At 45.4% G+C, this 19,373-nt stretch overlaps 1 protein-coding gene across 2 annotated transcripts in view; it reads right to left on the bottom strand.

The window, feature by feature from the left end:
• Positions 1–19,373, bottom strand: part of TTLL11 (tubulin tyrosine ligase like 11) — a 220,970-nt gene that overhangs the window by 173,424 nt on the left and 28,173 nt on the right. Inside the window, exons 2-3 of one of the 2 annotated variants that reach the window (XM_045563494.1) lie at positions 8,424–8,520; positions 2,102–2,235 (exon numbers count right to left, since the gene is read on the bottom strand). In XM_045563494.1, the coding sequence (XP_045419450.1) occupies positions 2,102–2,235; positions 8,424–8,520 (231 nt within the window). Of the gene's footprint in view, positions 1–2,101; positions 2,236–8,423; positions 8,521–19,373 lie in introns of those variants that run through there. The other variant, XM_045563495.1, reaches the window with a different exon arrangement.

The following is a 19,373-nucleotide window of genomic DNA, read 5'->3' as shown; positions in this document are numbered from 1 at the left end:
CCCTTGAAACTTCACCAAGATAGGCGACGTACAAGCCATAAGAAAATTCTCAGGAAATTTAAAGGGATTGAGATAATACAGATAAACTCTCTGATGTCAACAAAATAACATTAGAAATCAATAATAAAAGATTCTTGGAAAATCCAAAAATTATTTAAAAATTAACACATTTCTAAATAACCCACGGGCAAAGGAGAAATCCCAAGGGAAATCAGAGAATATTTTGAACTGAATGATAATGAAAATGGAATACACAAAAATTTCTGAGATGCAGCCAGAGCAGTGCCTAGAAGCAAATTTATTGCTTTAAGGTTTGAAAATTAGTGATCTCAGGTTTGTATCGCAGCATCTTACTCACGTTTGTAGTGATGCTGGTGTGAACAAACCTACATACAATATGTGAGGAAAGAAATTTTTTAATAAATTTAGTGTAGCCTAAGAGTACAGTGTGTATAAAGACCACAGTAGTGTACAATAGTGTACAGTAGTGCACAGTAACATCCTAGGACTTCACATTCCTTCACGACTCACTCACTTCCAGTCCTGCAAGCTCCACTCATGGTAAGTGTCCCACACAGGTATACTATTTTTTATCTTTTATATTGTATTTTTATGGTATTTTTACCTTTTCTATGTTTAGATGCACAAATACTTACCAGTACTCGGTACAGTAACATGCTGTGCGGGTTTGCAGCCCAGCAGCGACAGGCTACACCACGTAGCCTAGGTGTGTAGCAGGCTAGGCCAGCTAGCTTTGTGCAACTTCACTCTATGATGTTTGCCCGGTGACGAAACCACCTAATGACACGTTTCTCAGAACACGTGCCGGTTACTGGTGACGCGTGACTGCAGTTAGATACAGAGCAGTAGGGCGGGAAGGAAAGCCATTGCACACAGCGACAGCAGCATTCGCACGGCCACAGGAGTGGGGAATTGGGGGGAACAGCTGACGGTTATTTTTTAAAATTAACTTCATTGACGCATAATTTGCAAACATAAAATGCACCCATTTTAAGTTACTAGTTCGATGAATTTTGAGAAATGTATATGAACCCATGTGACCCCCATCTTGTGGAGAGCTTCCTTTTAGAAATTATCACTTCAAGCTGTTTTTGTATTTAGTAAATCATAATTTTATTACAAGTTTTATAATTCAATCTTAAAACCACAACAATACAGAGGCAATAACAGGGACTATAAAAAGCAGAGGCCTTGGAATCAGCTCTAGGTTTAAACCCTACTTCTCAAGCAAGTCAATTTCTCAAAGCCTCAGTTCCTCATCCATAAAATGGGGATAATAAGAAACCCAACTTCACAGGACTGCTGTGAGGATTAGAAGAAATAATGTCAAGCTTCTCGCAAAATGCCTGCAACACAGCAGGACCAATAAACAGTGTTAACCTGTCATGATTAGATAGGCCTTTGTCGTAGAGTCACCCTCAGAGGTAAGGTACGGACTCTGGGACTTGCTGGCAAAGGTTTGAAATGGTCCTAAAGGCTAACTACAATGGCAATTCAGTTCTGCTTCCCTGCTGGGTCTATTTCACAATCTGTGGTGAGGGCTCCAGTGTATTTCATGCTCAAACATACTGCTTTGAGATGGAATGGGTCATTTGAGAATTGATTCTGGAACAAATTGAAAGCAGGACACTTAAAGGGCTCCCCCCTTAGTTGTTCAGTCCTGCTCCCTGGCCTTTAAACAGAGCCCAACTGCCCACATTTCAGACGACGGGAAGCTGGGGAGGCCACACCTCTAGGACTCCCCCAGGGGCCCAGTCCCACCTGTGGGCTCAGCCACCTGCTCCTGCTCCGGCTCCAGCTCCCCAGCGCCCCGACTCCATGATCCCGCTCTAGTGTCAGCCTCAGACCTGTCTGCTCGTGTCAAGACCCACTTCTCCACTTTATCTACCTGTCACCCCACCCATTCAACTCTGCCAGCTGCCTTGATCGCCGCCAACGCCTACTGTGTACGCTTGAGGTGCTCCCTTAGTCAGCCTCAGCTTCCTGGGGACCCCCTGCCCCAACTCCCAGCACACAGGACCCGGGACACAGTCGCAACCATGACATCGTTCGAGGGCCACGGGGACGGAGTGCCATCTACCTGAGCAACAAAGAGCTGGAACTCGTCAGGCAGAATCCACGAGCGAGGGTAGAAGTTGTACTCCTCAGGAAAGAGATTCTGCATGATTCTCACTGCTCTGCTCAGGGTAATTTTACGCACCATCTCCGTCATGCCTGGGGAGAAGAGACGCTGTGAGGTTTTAACAACAGTGGGCCACTAGCTATAAAACAGCCATTATTTGGGACTTTAAAAACCACCCACCCGACATATTGACTTTTTCTGGCAGGATAGAGAAAAAAGAAAGGTATGAGTTGCTCCCCACAGCAGTGACTCCTGGTTTGGAAAAACCTACCAAATTCATGAAAAACTTAAGGTAATAGATGGATGTTTTCTTCTCGTAAAAATGAAGCATCAGTTTGAAAGAATCAATGTTCACCTAGTTTATTATTCTAGTCTTTGTCATCCCCGTAGGTAGTAAATACAGAAGCATTTATATCTCGCACTTAAAACTTAATACCCTCTTTAATTTGGGGCCACCAGACATAATGCGGGGCTCCCTTCCATCGTGTACCCTAGAGAATATCATCCAGTGAACTCTGGTTACACTATGAGAAGCTTAATTAAGTTGCTTTGTTTTAATCTGTCATGAGTATTAAAGGCATAAAATAGAAAAATTCACACCTTTCAGCGTAAAATCTGCCTCCTGGAATCAAGGACAAGAAGTGGGAAGGATACCCTAACATAATTTATCGTTTAAGAGAAAAAAATGCAATCTGTAGGAGTTCTTCAGTTTTAAGGACCGACACTGACATTGATCATATCCCATTAATTTGCCCAGAGGGGATTGAAATGTCTCACTTTTATAAAACATTTTAAAAGAATGGTAGATTTTTTTTTTCTTGCAACATCGTTAGTAACTCTGGCAAGAGACTGAGTGTCATGTATCTTAGCAAATTTTAAGCAAATAGGTAAAACTTATTGTAAATTTTAGCACATTTATACCTTAAGACAAATATCACTGCTAAAAATGGAGATTAAAAAATGGACTTCGTCCTGAAAGAGACTAAACAGTTGCATTATTGACACTAGAAATTTGCTTAGCAAAGCCATTTGTAATAGAAAATACAAAGTTCCATGTCGTCTTGGCGTGCCCAAATGATCACACATTCCACATGGGCACAGTGAGAATGAATGAGGTTTCTCTAAACTCCCACGTTCAGGGAGCAAAGGGGGAACCTCTGAGAAGGAAAGTTTGGAAACCTCAGCATCTAAAAAAGAGAAATAAATCTAAAGATCCCAGCTCCGAGATGTCAATGCCCGGGTCTCAGTTGTTGTTTGGAAGGATATAGGGAAGGATTAAGTAAGAAATAAAGGAGCTTGAAAGGCACTAATAAACTGCACTCGAATGTGGCATCTTCAATATCCAAGAAAGCTCACTGAGGATGCTGTTCTGAGCTTCCCAAGAAACGAGTCTGGGAAATTACAGCTCTGTCCTTTGAAGCTCCCACAAAGTTAGAATTTTTGAGTTATAAACGCTAGAGCTGAATATAAAGCAAACAAAACAAAATTTCAACTTTTCTGAATCTTTTTACCTGTATTTGACTACCATTTTAGTGACAGTATTATACCAAAAGCCTTCATAGCTAACCGTAACACAGCGCCTTAGTCCAAGTAAATGGTGCCTCCTGACCAAACAGAGCACTGGCATTTTCTGCATTTTAATGGTGTTGTGCCAGGGGCGGGTTCCCTTTCAGAACCCCCTCAGCAGGTCAGAGGGACCCACACAACACAGACAGAAGAACAGGGGGTACACAAGGGCTCTTGAATGCTCCAGGAAAGTTTTGTGAAGATTGATGTCCAACAAATTGAGCAAATATTCGTTTTACAACTGCAGTGGCTCCGTTTGTAACACACATCATCGGTCCCCACACCAGCCAACAGATCTGTTGCCAGGTTCACCTTTGTGTCTCCAGGCAGCTCTCTACGGAAAGCAGCCAACCTACGCAGCGCCTCTATAAGCCAGTGGCTACTGTTCCCCACACACTGGTGGGTCACCGTCAGGGTAGAGCCTGCCCGAATGTAGACCTCTCTCAGTCCACTTACCACCGAAACCTCTGTTCCTCCTCCATAGCTACGCTGTATTCCCAGCCAGTGCTGCCAGAGAGTCTCCGGCCCCTCCTGGAAGCTGCTGGCGTCCCCGCCTCGAGGGGCAGCTCAGAGACAGGTGTGGGCAGTGGCACCTTCTCTCACTACGACCCTGGCAGGAGTAGCTGGATTTCTAGCTGAGCCGGGGCACACATTCCCTGACTCAACACAGTGAAAAGGAGGTCACAGCCCGTCCTGATGGCTCCAGACCGAGCCTTCCTTCCCCAAGCAGCTGCAGCACCTGATGCCTCCCTGCCTGTGACCCCCTCCCTGGGCTCTGGGACCCATTCTGACCTGAGGTGGCAGCTCTAGGTCTAACCATCAGCTCCCCTCTGCTGAAAGTGTGACCTCAGCTCTGTAGTCCATTTAGACAAGGAGGCTTTTACTGTTTTTCTGAGGTGCCATTGCTTGTCCCCCAATTTTGGGAACCTATCTTTTGCTCCTGGTGCCTGAGTGGCTGCCTTAGCAACATGCAGAGCTGGGGCCTCTGCCTTGTTCTCTCCGATGCCCTCCTCTCTCCCCGCTCTCCTCCGTGCCACAAGCCTCCCCTGCAAGGGCCGGAGTCCTCCTGTCTGTGACGTTAGCCCAGTGTCTGGGGTCCTGCTGCCTACCAACAGGCTCTTTTGAGGCTGACTGCCACTTAGTTTTCTCAATAAGGTCTAACCCCAGATGTTCCTATGGTGACAGCTCCCCTATCGATTGAGAAAACCCCCTAACTCGGGTGGCGGCTTCTGGCACCACGGGCTTCCCTCTTGCCACCTCTGAGGCCTGGGATCTTCTGTCTGCTGCCTGGAGTCTCAGGCCCGGTGCTTCCCACTGGCGCTAACCAAGAACATGACAGTCCCTCCTCAGGCTGCCCACGCAGCCCACCTAACCCAATTAAAACAAAACAAAACAAAAACAAACTGAGCTGTATTTGGAGCACAATTCAAATCCAAATACTATTTATGGCAAAAATTCTTGGCAAAAACACATCACAACCACCAAACAACAAACAAATACTGTCAGATCCGTCCTGTTCTCTCCACTCCCATCGCCACCGATCGGTTCATCTCTCGTCTAGATGCCGCAGCCCTTCCATCCACTTCAGGTGTGGCCCGCCGGCCGATCTTCCTAAAGTGCAAGCTGGCCCATGTCACCCTCTGGCTTAACAATCTCTCAGTGGCTCCTGTGACCATCAGACTGTAATGATGCTGTGCTCAGGTCCCTGCCCATCACCTCTCTGCTGTCCCACGCACTTGACCTGCTCTAACCCTCATGGGCCACTGCCCTGTGGTCACTAAGCAGCATGCTCCCTGCATTCTGTGTCTCTGCACCCGCTCAGCTCCCTTGTTTGGCACGGGGATCGAACCCATCCACCCTACGCCATCCCTCTCCTCTAGGATCTCCTTCCCTGCCTGCTGCCCCGGCAAACCTGGGGTAGGTTACGAGCCCTCACTTCAAACTCCCAAGCACTCCAAGCTTCCTCTAGCACAGCACTTAGTTGTATTCTACGTCTCTCTTTACGCGCCTTTCTCCTTGACTTTGTAACCCCAGAGCCCAGACCAGTGCTTGACAGATGGCCACGCCCCACAGATCCTCACTGCAGCCCCTCCTCACGGTGGGCTCTTGGGCACCACCGGCCACGTGCTGCCATACATCTCAGACGCTGAAACTCAGCAAAAAAACTTGTGTATAAGCTAAGAACAGACAGTTCTGGACTTTCTTGAAGCAAAGCCACATCTAAATCAGATTATTTTTATAGAAAGTCTTAATTCATCAGTTAAGATATAATAAAGTCTTTTAAATAAGGAAATTGCCCATAGAAAAGTGACTAAAATCTAGTGTGCTGATACAAACAAAATAAATTATTCTATCTGAGTAGATCCAAACATTTTCAGTTTATTCAGCACATAAAGTGTTTATTCTTGCCTGGCACACCCACTAGAAACTATGCTAAGTAATATACGAAGCATAGGGAATGCGCTTTAGAACAATGGGACGTATGAGGGACAGTGTTAAGGCTGGACACAAACTGGAGTCACCCCACTGCTGAGAATGACTATCTTTCACAGGGCGGAGGGTGTGGCAGTACCGTTCCTCTGCCCACAGGGTTGAGATTCTGCTTTGTCATTGGGGATAATTAATTGCTGTTAGTAAAGTGGGAAACTATATGTTCTAATCATTGGCATGTGGTATATCAGACAGGGGAAAACTAGTCCTTTAAGGGTACTTCTTTCTATGTTTCTATCTGTGTCCCAGATGCAGATCCATAGCTGCCGCTTTCCTACTCTCAGTGCTAGAGGGGCAGGAGCAAATGTGGAAATGCAGATGAAGCCTCGCTTGATGCCTCCTGTCTTAGGGACTCTGTCCTCATTCAAAGGGTTGTTCTCTGCCTAATTGTGTTCTCCCAATATCCCAATAAGTCCTTTTAGTGGTATCAAAAAATATTCTTTTCTGAGTGCAAGACAGAGAACATAATAGCTCTCCCATTAAACTGGTATGCAAGAACTCTGGCCATAAGAGTCAGTCTTGGTCTGCAACAAAACCCTTTCTTCTTCTCTAAGGACAAATCTGATTTGGGGTTAACTTTCTATCTCTGTTCCCCTGGAAACCAATAAAGGTGGAATGTTAACTGCATCGGGAGACAACAAAACATGTGGTTGAGATGATCCCTGATTGGAAAATTGCATAAATACGTGGTAGGAAGCCATAACTGTAGGCTTTCCTGAGTGTGGTGATACTTGTAACTTAACATGGCCCTTGTGGGGACCTTGGAAGCCATGCTGTGGAGTAGTGGTAAGAGATACTGGCTCCTGTGGGGCATCTAAGCCAAGACAGACTCGCATCCACCAATGTGGATCTTGTCTCCTTGCACCCGAGCTTGCACTGAGGAGCCACAGACCAGCCCCTGGGACTCTGACAAATTCTTCCCTGAAGAGAGATGCTTGACTGTGGACTAGCCGGCAAGCTGTTTCCTGCCCTGTATCCTTCTAAGTGAATCTGGCCAAGTGTGGCCTATGGTAGTGACTCTGTAAGTCTGCATGCTTAGGTGAAAAGTCCTGGTAGATGTGGCATAACTAGCCAGTGTATAACGTAGGCATGTTGGGTTTTCTTTCAGGTGTTTTCTTAAAGATGTGGGATAGAATATAAAAAAAAAAAAGAAAGAAAGAAGAGTAAATTAATTCTCCCTTTAAAATAAGTATAAGTGATATAATACCAAGAGAAAATACCTTATATTCAGGCAACTACAGTCTGACTGCAACCACGCAAAAATAATAACTAAACATGGTTAAAGTTTGGGAGGAAATGTAGAAATATTCACACTGTTATTTTGTTAAACACAGGATGAAATTCCAGGTGATGCTCTTTTAAAAAATGTTTATTATAGTATTATAATATGGTTTGTGCAATACATTAACATTTTTTCAAATAAGTGGCTGATCCTTTGGCTGTATCACACCCAGCTTAATCCAACGCTCCCTCTCCCTAAGCAGTGCCAGCATCCTTGGCCACCCTCTCATTCGGGCATCGAAAATAATGAAGAATAGTCATCATAGCAGAAGAAGGTGGTAGAGATTAAAAAACAAAATAAGAAGGTATTCGGGAGGCCGAGAGTGGAGTGAGGGGGCTTCTTAACATGTTGGCCATGACGATTTTCTGGCAGTAAGAGTCCTCCTTGCAGGGTAAGTCTCACTGAGATAATGTCATTAGGTAAAAGGCAGAGGCTGCCTGCAGCCGACAGTACTTAGCATGGAGATGGTGTATTTAGTTGTAAAAAAATGGTACCTCCAAATATGATACTTAAAGAAAGCTGATATCCCATTTCTGTAATATATTTCTATTTTAGTACTTCCGTTTCCTGCAAGTTAAATGTTCTGGTTTTTTTTTTTTTTTTCATTTTGAGAATGCAGTCCTCTCATTAGAGGGGGATTATATTATTTCCATAACCCCAAAAGTGGAAATCATGCTTTTCCACCAGTGGAATTAGAGCAAGAAACCTGTCTTTAAATCTTTAAAAGCCTGTCTCCAATCTTTAAACCTTAGTGGTTTAAGTCCTGATGATCTTTGCACTAACTTCCTTCCCACGGTATAGCCCAGCAGCAGAGTGTAGGCAGCAATTCCCAATTAAGAGTCCTCAAGTTTGATCTCAAAACACTGTCATGTTTTTGTAGAAAAGGGTACCTGAGACTCGGCCCTAGAACCATTTTTAAATGCCAACAATAACAGCAGATACCTGGAAACTTGTTCACTTGACCGCAGAATATGTCATTGTCGTGAAATGAAACTCCATGCCAGTAGATGTCACAAGGCAAGCGCCGGCCAAATGGGAACTAGAAGAGAAAAAAAATGTGCTTAAGAACAAGAGGAACAGTGACCACACTTAGTGTGCGTTATGCATAAATTCCTGACACTCTGGCGTACATCACACAATTCAATCCTCATAATAGGCACATGAGGCAGGTGATGTTCTTTCCCATTTTATAGATGAAGAAACAGATTGGGGTTTCTGTTTAATAGATATAACAGGTTTGACAACTTGCTCCAAGTGGCAGAGCTCTGATCACATGTTGGCAGACACTCTACTACAGCTTTACAGGCACCATTTCTCTTTAATCCTCATAACTACTCTATCAAGAGTTATTCCCATTTTACTGATTCAAAACTTGAGACTGACAGAGGTGATTTAACATGCCAAAGTTCACACAGAGCTGGTATAGGGAGGAATCAGGATTTGAATCCAGGTCTATCCAAATTCCAAGCCCATGCATCCCTTTCCCTGAAAATTGCAACCGTCGACCCAGCCCCAAAAGAACAAGCTTTCAGAGTCCTTTTCCCTCTCCCCCTCTGTCTTTTTCACTCTGTCTCTCCTCTATCTCTCTGTCTCTATCTCTCTCTCCCTGTCTCTCTCTCTCTGTCTCTCTGTTCCTCTCTCTCTTCCCCCCACCCCGCCACAGGCTCCACCAGGGCAGGATGTATTCCCGGTGCCCAAAACATTTCTTGGAACTCAATAAAGACTTTTTGAAATAATAAATGAACAAACCGGGAGTGGTCATCTGACTCCAGATGAGATAAGCAGATTTTCTCTTCCCGGAATTTGGAAATCAGAGATGCCAGGCGGCCTCTGCTGGCCCTTGAACTGCGAGAGATAAAAAGCCCCAACAGGCAGCTGCGCTTGGCTGTGTGCGGGGAGAGCAGAGACAGCACCAGTCTGCGCGAGAGGAAAAAGGAGCAGGTGGGGAGAGAAAAGCAGAGCTGGGACCACGCAGCCCTGGAGACACAGACTGAGTGGCCACGACCCCCACAGGGCCAGCTGCTTCTCCTGCCCCTGGACCCTGTGAGATAGCCTCGAATCCTGAGAATAACTTTTTGATATTCTACAATCTTCTTTGGCACAAGCTATAGGGTTTCAATTATTTGCAGCCAGAAAATCCCTCATTGAGACAAAAGGGCCTGTTCTTTCCACGACGTCCTGCTGCCTCTCAAAGTTACCAACAAGTTCTGCATTTACAGAACATATTTTTAAAATCTGTAACTCAGATGACCTTGTTAAAGGACAAAAGTCAGGATATGTTAGTTCGTATTCAGAACTTGATTGGTAAAAGTCCAAAGGAATAGAAATGCCAACACATTAAATAAACTCATTTGATTTTCCCATTCTAAGACTATAGGTAATCAGAATTTTTATCTGCTCTGAGTCGAGGGGGCTAAGGCCCATTGGAAGAACATAGCATGACTAATGAACTGGCTGTGACTCAATGCTTTCCAACCATTCCAAATTAAAACGAAGGCAAACAGACTCCAGCCCTTTAAATCAGTCACATTCTCTCAACACTGCGCCAGAGTGAGACATATGTTGCACACTCTTTGCATTAACAACGTCCACCCACAATTTATAGCATTTCACTCATTTTCTTTGCATGCAATGGGCTGTAAGTTATTGATTCAGCAGTTATAAATACAAATAGATACAACATATGTTATTTTCTTCTAGCTGTTAAGTGCTATTATAGAGAAGGAAGAAATACCTTAACCAGAGAGGTTTCTCTAAAAAGCAGTCTTTTCAAGCAGAGTGTACCAAGATCAAAGTGGCTTTGTTGCCCACAATGAGGGACCAACACCTGCTCCTTGTCAGTGGACAACCCAACGACCCTTTATCACCCTTAGCTCATGTCAGTCCTTAAGCCCTCGTGAATACCAAATCACCCCTCCATTCACAAGCATCTTCAGCTCATCCAGTTTTAAGAAACTACCATTTTAAAAAATGTATCTATTCCTTCCATAATTATTATATGCCAGACACTGTGCTCAGCCCTGGGACTACAGAGGAACACAACTTCCAATAAGTCCCAGGATGTCATAATCCTACCACTTTTTAACCTCTTTTTAAAAACTGCTAACATCATACTCGATGGTAAAATACCGAAAGCTTCTCCTCTAAGATAGGAATAAGACAAGGATGCCCACTTTCACCACTTCTATTCGACATACTTATTAGAAATTCTAGCCAGAGCAATAGGCAAGAGAAAGAAATAAAAGGCATCCATATTCGAAAAGAAGAAGTAAAATTATCTCTGTTTGTAGATGACATGTAGAAAACTATATGTAGAAAACTCTAAAGATTCCACAAAAATTGTTAAAAATAACATACACATTCAGCAAAGTTACAAGATATAAAATCAACACATAAAAATCAGTTGTGCTTTATACACTGACAATGAACAATCTAAAAAGGAAATTAAAAAACAATTCCATTTATAACAGCATCAAAAAGAAAAAAAAATACTCAGGAATTAACTTAACAAAGGGGGTGAGAGATTTGTACACCGAAAACCACAAAATGTTTCTGAAAGAAATTAAAGAAGACATAAATAAATGGAAAGACATCCTGCATTCATAGATTAGAAGAATTAATATTGTTAAGATGTCAAAACTATCCAAAATGATCTACAGATCCAATGCACTCTCTACCAAAATCCCAATGACTTTTTTCCTCAGAAACAGAAAAATCCATCCTCAAATTCATATGGAATTACAAGGGACCCCAAGTAGCCAAAACAATCTTAAAAAAGAACAAAGTTGGAGGTCTCATACTTCCTGATGTTAAAACTTGTAACAAAGGTACAATAATCAAACAGTGCGTAAAACAACATTGAGATACCACCACACACCTCTTAGAATGGCCAAAATCCAAAACACTAACACCACCAAATGCTGGCAAGGATATGGAGCAAGAGAAACTCTCATTCATTTCCGGTGGGAATGCAAAAAGGTCCAGCCACTTTGGAAGATGATTGGGCGGTTTCTTACAATACTAAACACACTCTTACCGTATGATCCCACAGTTAGTTCTCCTTGGTATTTACCCAGCCGTCTGAGAAAGAGGGACCTGAGATTCACTATGCACCTCCTCCCTCTTTAACATCCAGCTGGTCAGCGAGTCCTTTGGTTTATTTCAATTTATTTTGAAATTTCCCCTCCTTCTTTAATCTCCACTTCCACTGCCTTAGCTCCGGGCCTCATCTCTCACCTGGATGAGGACTATACTGTCTCCCTTCCTCCAGGTCCACCCTTAGTCTACCTAACAGACAGTAGTCAGAGGGAATTTTATTTAAACACAGCTCGCACCATGTCACTCCTTTGCTTACAACTCTTCAGTGCCCTCCCCTGGACCATGGGATCCAGTCTAAGCTCCAAGCCTGGCCTGAAAGTCACTCCACAGACTCCCCTGCTGACCTGCCCACTTACACCCTGGGCTCTTGCACTGTCACTGTGACGACTCTTGACACTTAAGGACACAGCACTTTACTGTTTTGTGGCCTGGTTTCTACATATTATTCCTTCCGCCCCGGATCTTCTGACTCAGCTTGCCACCCACTCCCACCTCCGCGAAGCTGTCCCCCCAGCTGTCCTTCTCTGTGGTCTCTTGATGCTGAAACCTAGCACAGGCCTCTCTGCAACACTCTGTGAGTCTGTCTGCCTCACCACTTCGAGAACTCTTTGAGGGTGAGGGCTGTGTGACAATCACCTGTGTCCCCAACACCAAGGCTTCAGCACCCTGCAGCCTTTGTTTTCAACCTTTTTGGAGTTGTGGATCCCTTTGAGAGTCTCCCCAGAAAAGCACACACATGCACAAAATTTTCCACATGAGTTTAGGAGATTCAAAGACTCCCTGAAGCCCCTACCTGTCCTCAGATACCATTATTAGCAACATCTGCAGTAATGTATCATGAATAAATGAACTTACCAATAGCAGCCACTCAAATACACATCATCATCATCACTCCAGTTAGCATTTATGTAATGCTTACTCCTATGTCTATGTGTTAAACACTTTACACGGATGATCTCATTTAACCCTCACCTTATGAGAAGGGTGGTACTATTAACCCTGTGCACAAACAAAGACACCAAATCTTTAAGAGAGGGAAATAACTTTCCCAAGGCCACAGAGCTAATAAAGGCAGAGTCAGGATCAACTCCAGGTCTACCTGATTCCAAAGCCCATGCACTTAATCGCTACAGTTGTATTTATTAGTCACAAATGAATTATTGCAACTAACCTACTCTCACCCAACATGCTACCATCTTTGTCACAAAGAAACTTCCTCCCTCAGCGATACAACTGGGTGGACCCAAAATCCTTTTCCCTCATGAGCAGAAGGACTAAAACCAAACTTGCAAAATAGCCATGTTCAAACAAGGACTGAAATCATTAAATATCCTTTGAGCATATTTGTGCTGAAGGAATTGATGTTCAGGTCCCTCTTCTAATGGCCCGGAGAGCAAGTTCAAACCCTCCTGGGGATTTTGCAAAATGAAATTTCACGGTGAATGCTGATAAAAGCGCAATTCACATTTCTATAGTTTGTGAATGATTTTCTTCATAAAGCTTGTTCATGAACAGAAAGGCTTTCAAGGGACCGGGGATAAAAGTGGCAAATAAGCTTTGATGTGGGCCAGTGTGTGTGTAACACATCTAGGGGGGAATGAACCAAAGTGCTGCTTTAAAATGAGGGGCCCAAGGTACTCTAGAGGGACACAAGGAGGGTGTGGTGGCCAAAACACCAGGCTTGGACCAGGGAGACCCTGGCTCAAGCCCGACCCACCACGCCCCCCTCAGAGACCCTGACACAGCGACACGGCCCCCTCCACGCTTCCATCTACACCTGAAGAAAACAATAGCAGTAAAACCACCTCCCACGGCTGTTATGTGGACTGGGGTGGTGCGTGGGAAAGCACTTTGTAAATAGTACATTGCTGTTATATAGCACAGGTTATTATTTTTAATGTCCAAGGAAATCACTTCAACAAGTAACTTCAATTTAAAGAGACGCCCATCAAATATCTCGTGTCATTAGGAGAACCCTTGAGTAAGGACACCGCGGTGCACCTGCACTTCCGTGATGCCCTCAGGCAGGTACCCTGCTCACCAGTGTTCCCTCTGTACTCTGTGGCTGCCGCGAGCGCAGCTGCTACCTTGCAGGGCACTTATGTGTACATGACTGCCTCCCCAGCAGACAGGAGGCTTCAGGGTGGAGACGTTTTACTCTCCCCCCAACCTGTGGTCAGCAGCCTTAGAGACGGTCTCCAGTAATCCCCGTCTCCTGGAATGTATACCCTTGCGTGTCCTCTCCCAGCTTGTCACAGGCTTGGTCTATGTGACCAACAGCATGCAGCAGAAGTAATGGATGTCACTTCTGATATTAGGATATTTTCACCAAAATACTGTGGCTTCTGTCTTGGTCTCCCTGGGCCCCCAACACACAGCTTGCTTTGGGAACACCCAGGGAGGAAGCCCCTGGCTAACAGCATCACTGCAGCCTCATAAAAGAGCCTAAGCCAAAGCCACCCAGCGAAGCCACCCTCAGACTCCTGGCCCTCAGGAATGGTGTGTGATAAGGATGCTTGTTGTTTTAAGCTACTAAGTTTTGAGGACATTTGTTACACAGTAGTAGAGAAAGAAGGCACCATTTCAATTTCAGAACAAGGTCACAGAGAAAGAAATCATTCAGAGAATGAAGGAATTTAAGGCTAATATGCCCTTATAATGAATATAATAATTACTATTTATTGAGTATTTAACTATGGGCCAGATATCTTACATATGTGCTTCCGTTTTGCAGATGAAGAAAAACAATCCCATTGCTATCAAGTGGCTACCCAGAACCTGAGGCCACGTGGGTCAAGCTCCAAAGACTGTGCTCTTTCAATCCCACTAGGCTGGCTGGCTGGATGGAAAATCTGTGGGAAAACACTGAGCACCTACAGCAGAGAGTTGCGGTTAACACTGCAAGGAAGGCGTCATAAACTTGTTCAACGTACCCCACGGTTGCTGCCTCGGGATCCATTCCTCGGCCTGACCCAAGTCACTTGAAACCCAGCCATCCCACAACACCTTTGGCCTAGTTGTTAATAAAACTTCCCTCTCCGTGGGGTTGGTTGTGATGTAACCTGCCAGTTGTTCATCCACTGACCCACAACCCAACACGCCCACAGCCGCAGACCAGCACGAAACCCAATGGTCAGTGCCAGAGTCAGTAGATAAGCTCCCCTTCTCGCACGGGTTCTTTAAGCCAGCCATGCCACAGCCCTCAGGAAGGCCCGAAGGACACCATGACCTTGAATGCACAGTCCCACAGGCCCTCTCTGTCACTCTCCCGCTCTGGCTCTCGCTCACTTTCTCACTCCCTACCCGCTGGTGGAGCTCCCTGTCCCCTGCAGACTTCCTGCTGGCCCCCACTGGGCACCCCTAACCTCTCTGGAGCTTCTAGTCATCAGTTTCTTTCGTTTCATGCATTTTGGTTTCACTTCCCAGCACACACATCCAAACCTGACTCTCCCCCTGGCCAGGGCTCTCCTAGAGAGTGGCTCTCCTGGCTTGTGGCCACACTCAAGAGAGAGAACTCAAGACCAAGGAAGAAGAAAACCATAATAACAAAAATAATGACAGAAAAAATATGGCAAAGTCCAGAGAAGGCCAATTAAGACAAGGAAACAACTGCCCTTCAAGGGTGGATAAAAAATCAACGTAGCACTCTTCTTCAATCAGGCAAACAAGCAGACTAAGAAAATGCCGGTAGAATTATCAAATCCTGAGGGTGTGACTAGATGGAACACAGTTTTGTCTGCCAAATGTGAGCGCACTGGAAGAAGAGTCCCTTTCAAGACTCAAAGAGGGAGGCCAGCTCCCTCCTCTTCCTCGTTGCTCACACCTCATTGCTCACACCTCAGCTAAGAGCACTGCTATCCTCCCAGACAGACGAGAAGAACCAACCACCAACCATGGGGCCACAGGAAAATTCCAGGCTCCCTCTTGCCTAAGGAAAATGGGGCTGGTGAGAAGAGTTCTCCCCATGCTGGTGAGGGGCTTCCTGACTGCAGTGTCTTTGGATGGGGCTGCTGGGGAAGCCACTCAGGGGCACCTCCAAGCCTGTTTCTGCTAGGGGAGCAATAACGTCACCTTGATTGGGTTACTATAAGGATTAAGAATGTGCGTGAACCTCCTACCTCTGTGCCTGGTGCACAATGCTTGATGCACAGTTGGTGTTCAAAAAATGCTGGTTTCCTTCTCTTCCATTCTTTCCCATCACTCTTCACCCCATGCTTATTAGCTGATAAGATTAAAAAAAAAACCCTCCCCCCATGCCCATCTCTCTGTTATCCACAGGAGCTAGGAGATGGGGTGTCTTCCAGGACTAACCTAAGTTTAAATATGCACCAGGTACTTGCAGGGCGTTAAAGCTAAGCAGGCCTCAGTGGGTAAGCACCTAACCTCTGGGGGAGCCCACACTTGGAGAACAGCTCCTTGCCTCGATTTCAAGAACCTGGATTCAAATCTCAGCCCTACCAACTATTAAGGGCCTTGGTTTCATCATCTAAGAAAGATGAGTAACAAAGCCTCCCTCACAAGGGATGTTGTAAAGCCGAAAACAACCACATGGGTGAATGTGTTTGTGAACGGCCTGGTACGTAGTAGGAGTTAATTAGTCCAATTAGGGAGTACTGAGAGCTAGTCTCCTGGATTGTTCTTCACCTAATTAAGTCCCTTGGTGAGAAAGGCAAAGAGGAAGAGTCCCCAGACATGCCCAATGGCAGAGACAGCAGGGGCTGGCCCTCCACAAATCCACCTTGGGAAAAACAGCGTGCATCAAACAGGGCTCCAGTCCCCCAGGGAGCCAGGCCTGGGTGGGGGCAGATGTGTGGACAGATATGCAAATGCGTTCTGCATGCCAAAGTGCTGTGGGAGGGCCCAGAAGGAGCAGCCATCCTTTCTGGCCAAGGTTTGTGCAGCAGGTCTTTGCCAGGAGGAGAAGAAGGGAAATCCGGCAGAGGGAACCATGTGCGCCAAGTGGGGAGTCTGGGATGGCAGAGAAGTTCCACGTGCTCAGAGCCGGGCGGGGGCAGGGGGACAAAGCTGGGAGGTCCCCATGGCTCACACAGATCGTGAAGGGCTCACAGGGCCCACTGAGCAGGTGGACCTGACTCTGCAGGTGGAGGAAAGCGAGGAAAGTGCTCCAGCAGGGAGAGAGGACGGGGGTGTAGAGAGAGACTGAGGGCAGCCAGGCCTGGGAGGAAGCCCACCATGGCTGGGGAGATGGGGAGGGGCAAGGGTGGTGACTGGACTGAAAGAAAAGTGTGCGCTGGGAGCAGGGGTGGGGGAAGGCACGGAGGAGTAAGAGCAGTCACGGGCTCCGCGAGCCAGGATGCCTCTGCCAGTCAAGGCACTTTAGAAGCCCCTTCCCTCATGCTTATGGGCTGACATTCCTGTCTCACCTCTGCCAGGTTCCTGGTCACTGGGACCCCGAAGGGACAGGGTCCCACAGGAATAACCAGTACTCCGAGGGCCTTCCAATTTAATAAAGGCACTATCTGGCTCCAGTGGGTTTCCCAGGAACACAATAATTACTCATCCTCTAATAGAGCCAATAAATATAGCAAGAGGATAAGTAATTAACAACCTTTTGCTGGAAAGTAGCAATTCTCGTGATCTATGAAGTTTCCTTTTCCTGTTCACTACTTCTTCGTTATTGCAAATATGACACCCTGGGTAAGCGTGCCATTCATCGTTCACTGAGTTAATCACCAAAGCTTGCTGTATTTTTATTAAATCCATTCATTATAATTGACTCATATGAATGAAAGCCGGAAGAGCTGCAGTGAGGCCTGTCATCCACCTTGCTTCTGCTTCTGATCGCGATACTTCTAATGAGATCAAAATTGTTACCAAACAATTTAATGATGGGAAAAAAAAAAAAAACACGTTACCAAGAGGGGAAGATAACCTTGCCCTTTTCATAATTTCGGTGCACTGTAGCAATCTCCGCCAGTTATTTATTCTGGTGTCTAATTTCCCACCCGTAAAGAATCTTTATTAGTGGTAATTATATTAGCCAAAAGAAAAACTTCACAAACTTCTAAAGTGATTTACTTCTTGGCTTGCAGTTTTAATTAAAATTCCAGTTTATTTAGCAAATAGCTCTAAAAAGATTAGATACCAATTTAGCACTATGTTCTTTTTCCACTTTCCAATTCATAAGGGTGACACAAACAACAAAATAATCTCTTTCAATGACTCTTACTCCGTTCCATCATAATTCAGCCCATGGAAAAGAGCTCTAATATCAATTATAAATTATAAATTAGCTCCATTATGCTCTGCAAAATTATCAGCAGTAATCTCCCTGTTCTCCACTTCCTCATAGTCACTAAGTTATATCAATTTGCTACTAGGCCTCAAATTACCCAGTCTCTTCCACATCAAAACCTCAAATGTGTTTATTAGCTGAAATGGAAACAAAGTAAATCAGGTTTCCATTTCAGCAATGCCTTCCTCCCACCCAGGATAGCAAACATCTTTATCCAAAGACACACCTGACACCTCTTAGGGCAACTCATCCACCAGTTAACCAGAAACCTTGGCCAACTGAGCACTTTCCCCAGTGGCAAGTCCCACCAGAAAGCCAGTCTACAGGACCCATGGTTTAGCCGGCCCACCAAGTCACTCACACCACACAGAAGCAAGGCAAGCCTCTGAGCCAGGCAGTCTGCCCAGGGAAGGCTAAGAAGTCCCTCCCACAGGAGCAGAGGCTCAGATGTGGGAAACAAAGCTGAAGAGGTGAAAATGAACAATGCACTCCTTACCTTCGAGGAGCTGCAGTGGAGAAGTCAGACAAATGACTCCCGCAGTCACCACCTTACTAAGCATCTCCTATATGCCTGCCTCAGGGCCAAGCTCCTTACCCACTGTCAAATTTCCAATCAAGTCTCCAGGCAACCTTGTAAATAGCTGTCATAGCCCCATTTCACGGAAGAGGCCATGGAGGCCCAGAGAGGTAGCAGACGTTTGAGCTGACTCCTTATGAGAAAGAGGAAAGCTGCCACGAGGACTGGGGGAGTTCCCACAGGTGGAAGCAAACAGCACGTGCAGAGAATGAGCAAGCGGCAACCAAGAGCCTGGAGATCCAGTCGTCCCCTGTCTGCGGCCACCAACTTGCTGAGCCTTTGCCGGACCTCTTCAGGCTGTTTCCCCACCCGCCACGCGGTGTTTCCCATTCTGCAGTTCTACAGGGGCCTGCTTTTCTTTTATAGCAATTGGCTGTGATTTGCGCAGAGCATAAAGCATCCAGTGCTGTCAAAATAATGTGCACAAGGGAGAGCGGAGAGGTTTCCCAGAGGGCTAACCAAATAAGGTGGATGGGCTCTGCCCCAGATGCATCTGCTCCTCCTGACTCCTAAAACCAGAGAGGTTTTAGAGACATGCCACTGCCATGAGATCCTCAAGTCATACAATCACATATTAAGAAGAATTAATATTATTGTCCAAATAACTCCTATATTATTAATAAAAATAGTGGCTACTAGTCACTGAGTTCATATTATATGCTGTGTACATTACATGTGCCCATCTCAATTTACCCTCACAGCAACACTACGAAGTAGGTAGTTATATTATTTCCAGTTTACAGATGAAAAACCAAAACTCAGAGCAATTAGATGACTTAGTCTCTGGTGGTATATCCAGTAAGGGGTAGAGTAAGAACTAGAACCCAGCCCCATTAGACCTTTAGTCCCCACAGAACTAAGCCTAGGAGAAATGGATGAGGTTCCCCTAACGACCACAGAATTCCAGTGATGACAGGATGGATACAAGTTCCTAGGCTGATTTTCAGGGAGAAGAGGCAGG

The sequence above is a fragment of the Lemur catta genome, chromosome 10 (genome assembly GCF_020740605.2).
Source record: "Lemur catta isolate mLemCat1 chromosome 10, mLemCat1.pri, whole genome shotgun sequence".
In the NCBI taxonomy this organism is placed as follows: domain Eukaryota; kingdom Metazoa; phylum Chordata; class Mammalia; order Primates; family Lemuridae; genus Lemur; species Lemur catta.
The sequence above is the reverse complement of the archived record's forward strand: the minus strand, read 5'-3'. Positions and strand labels throughout refer to the sequence as shown.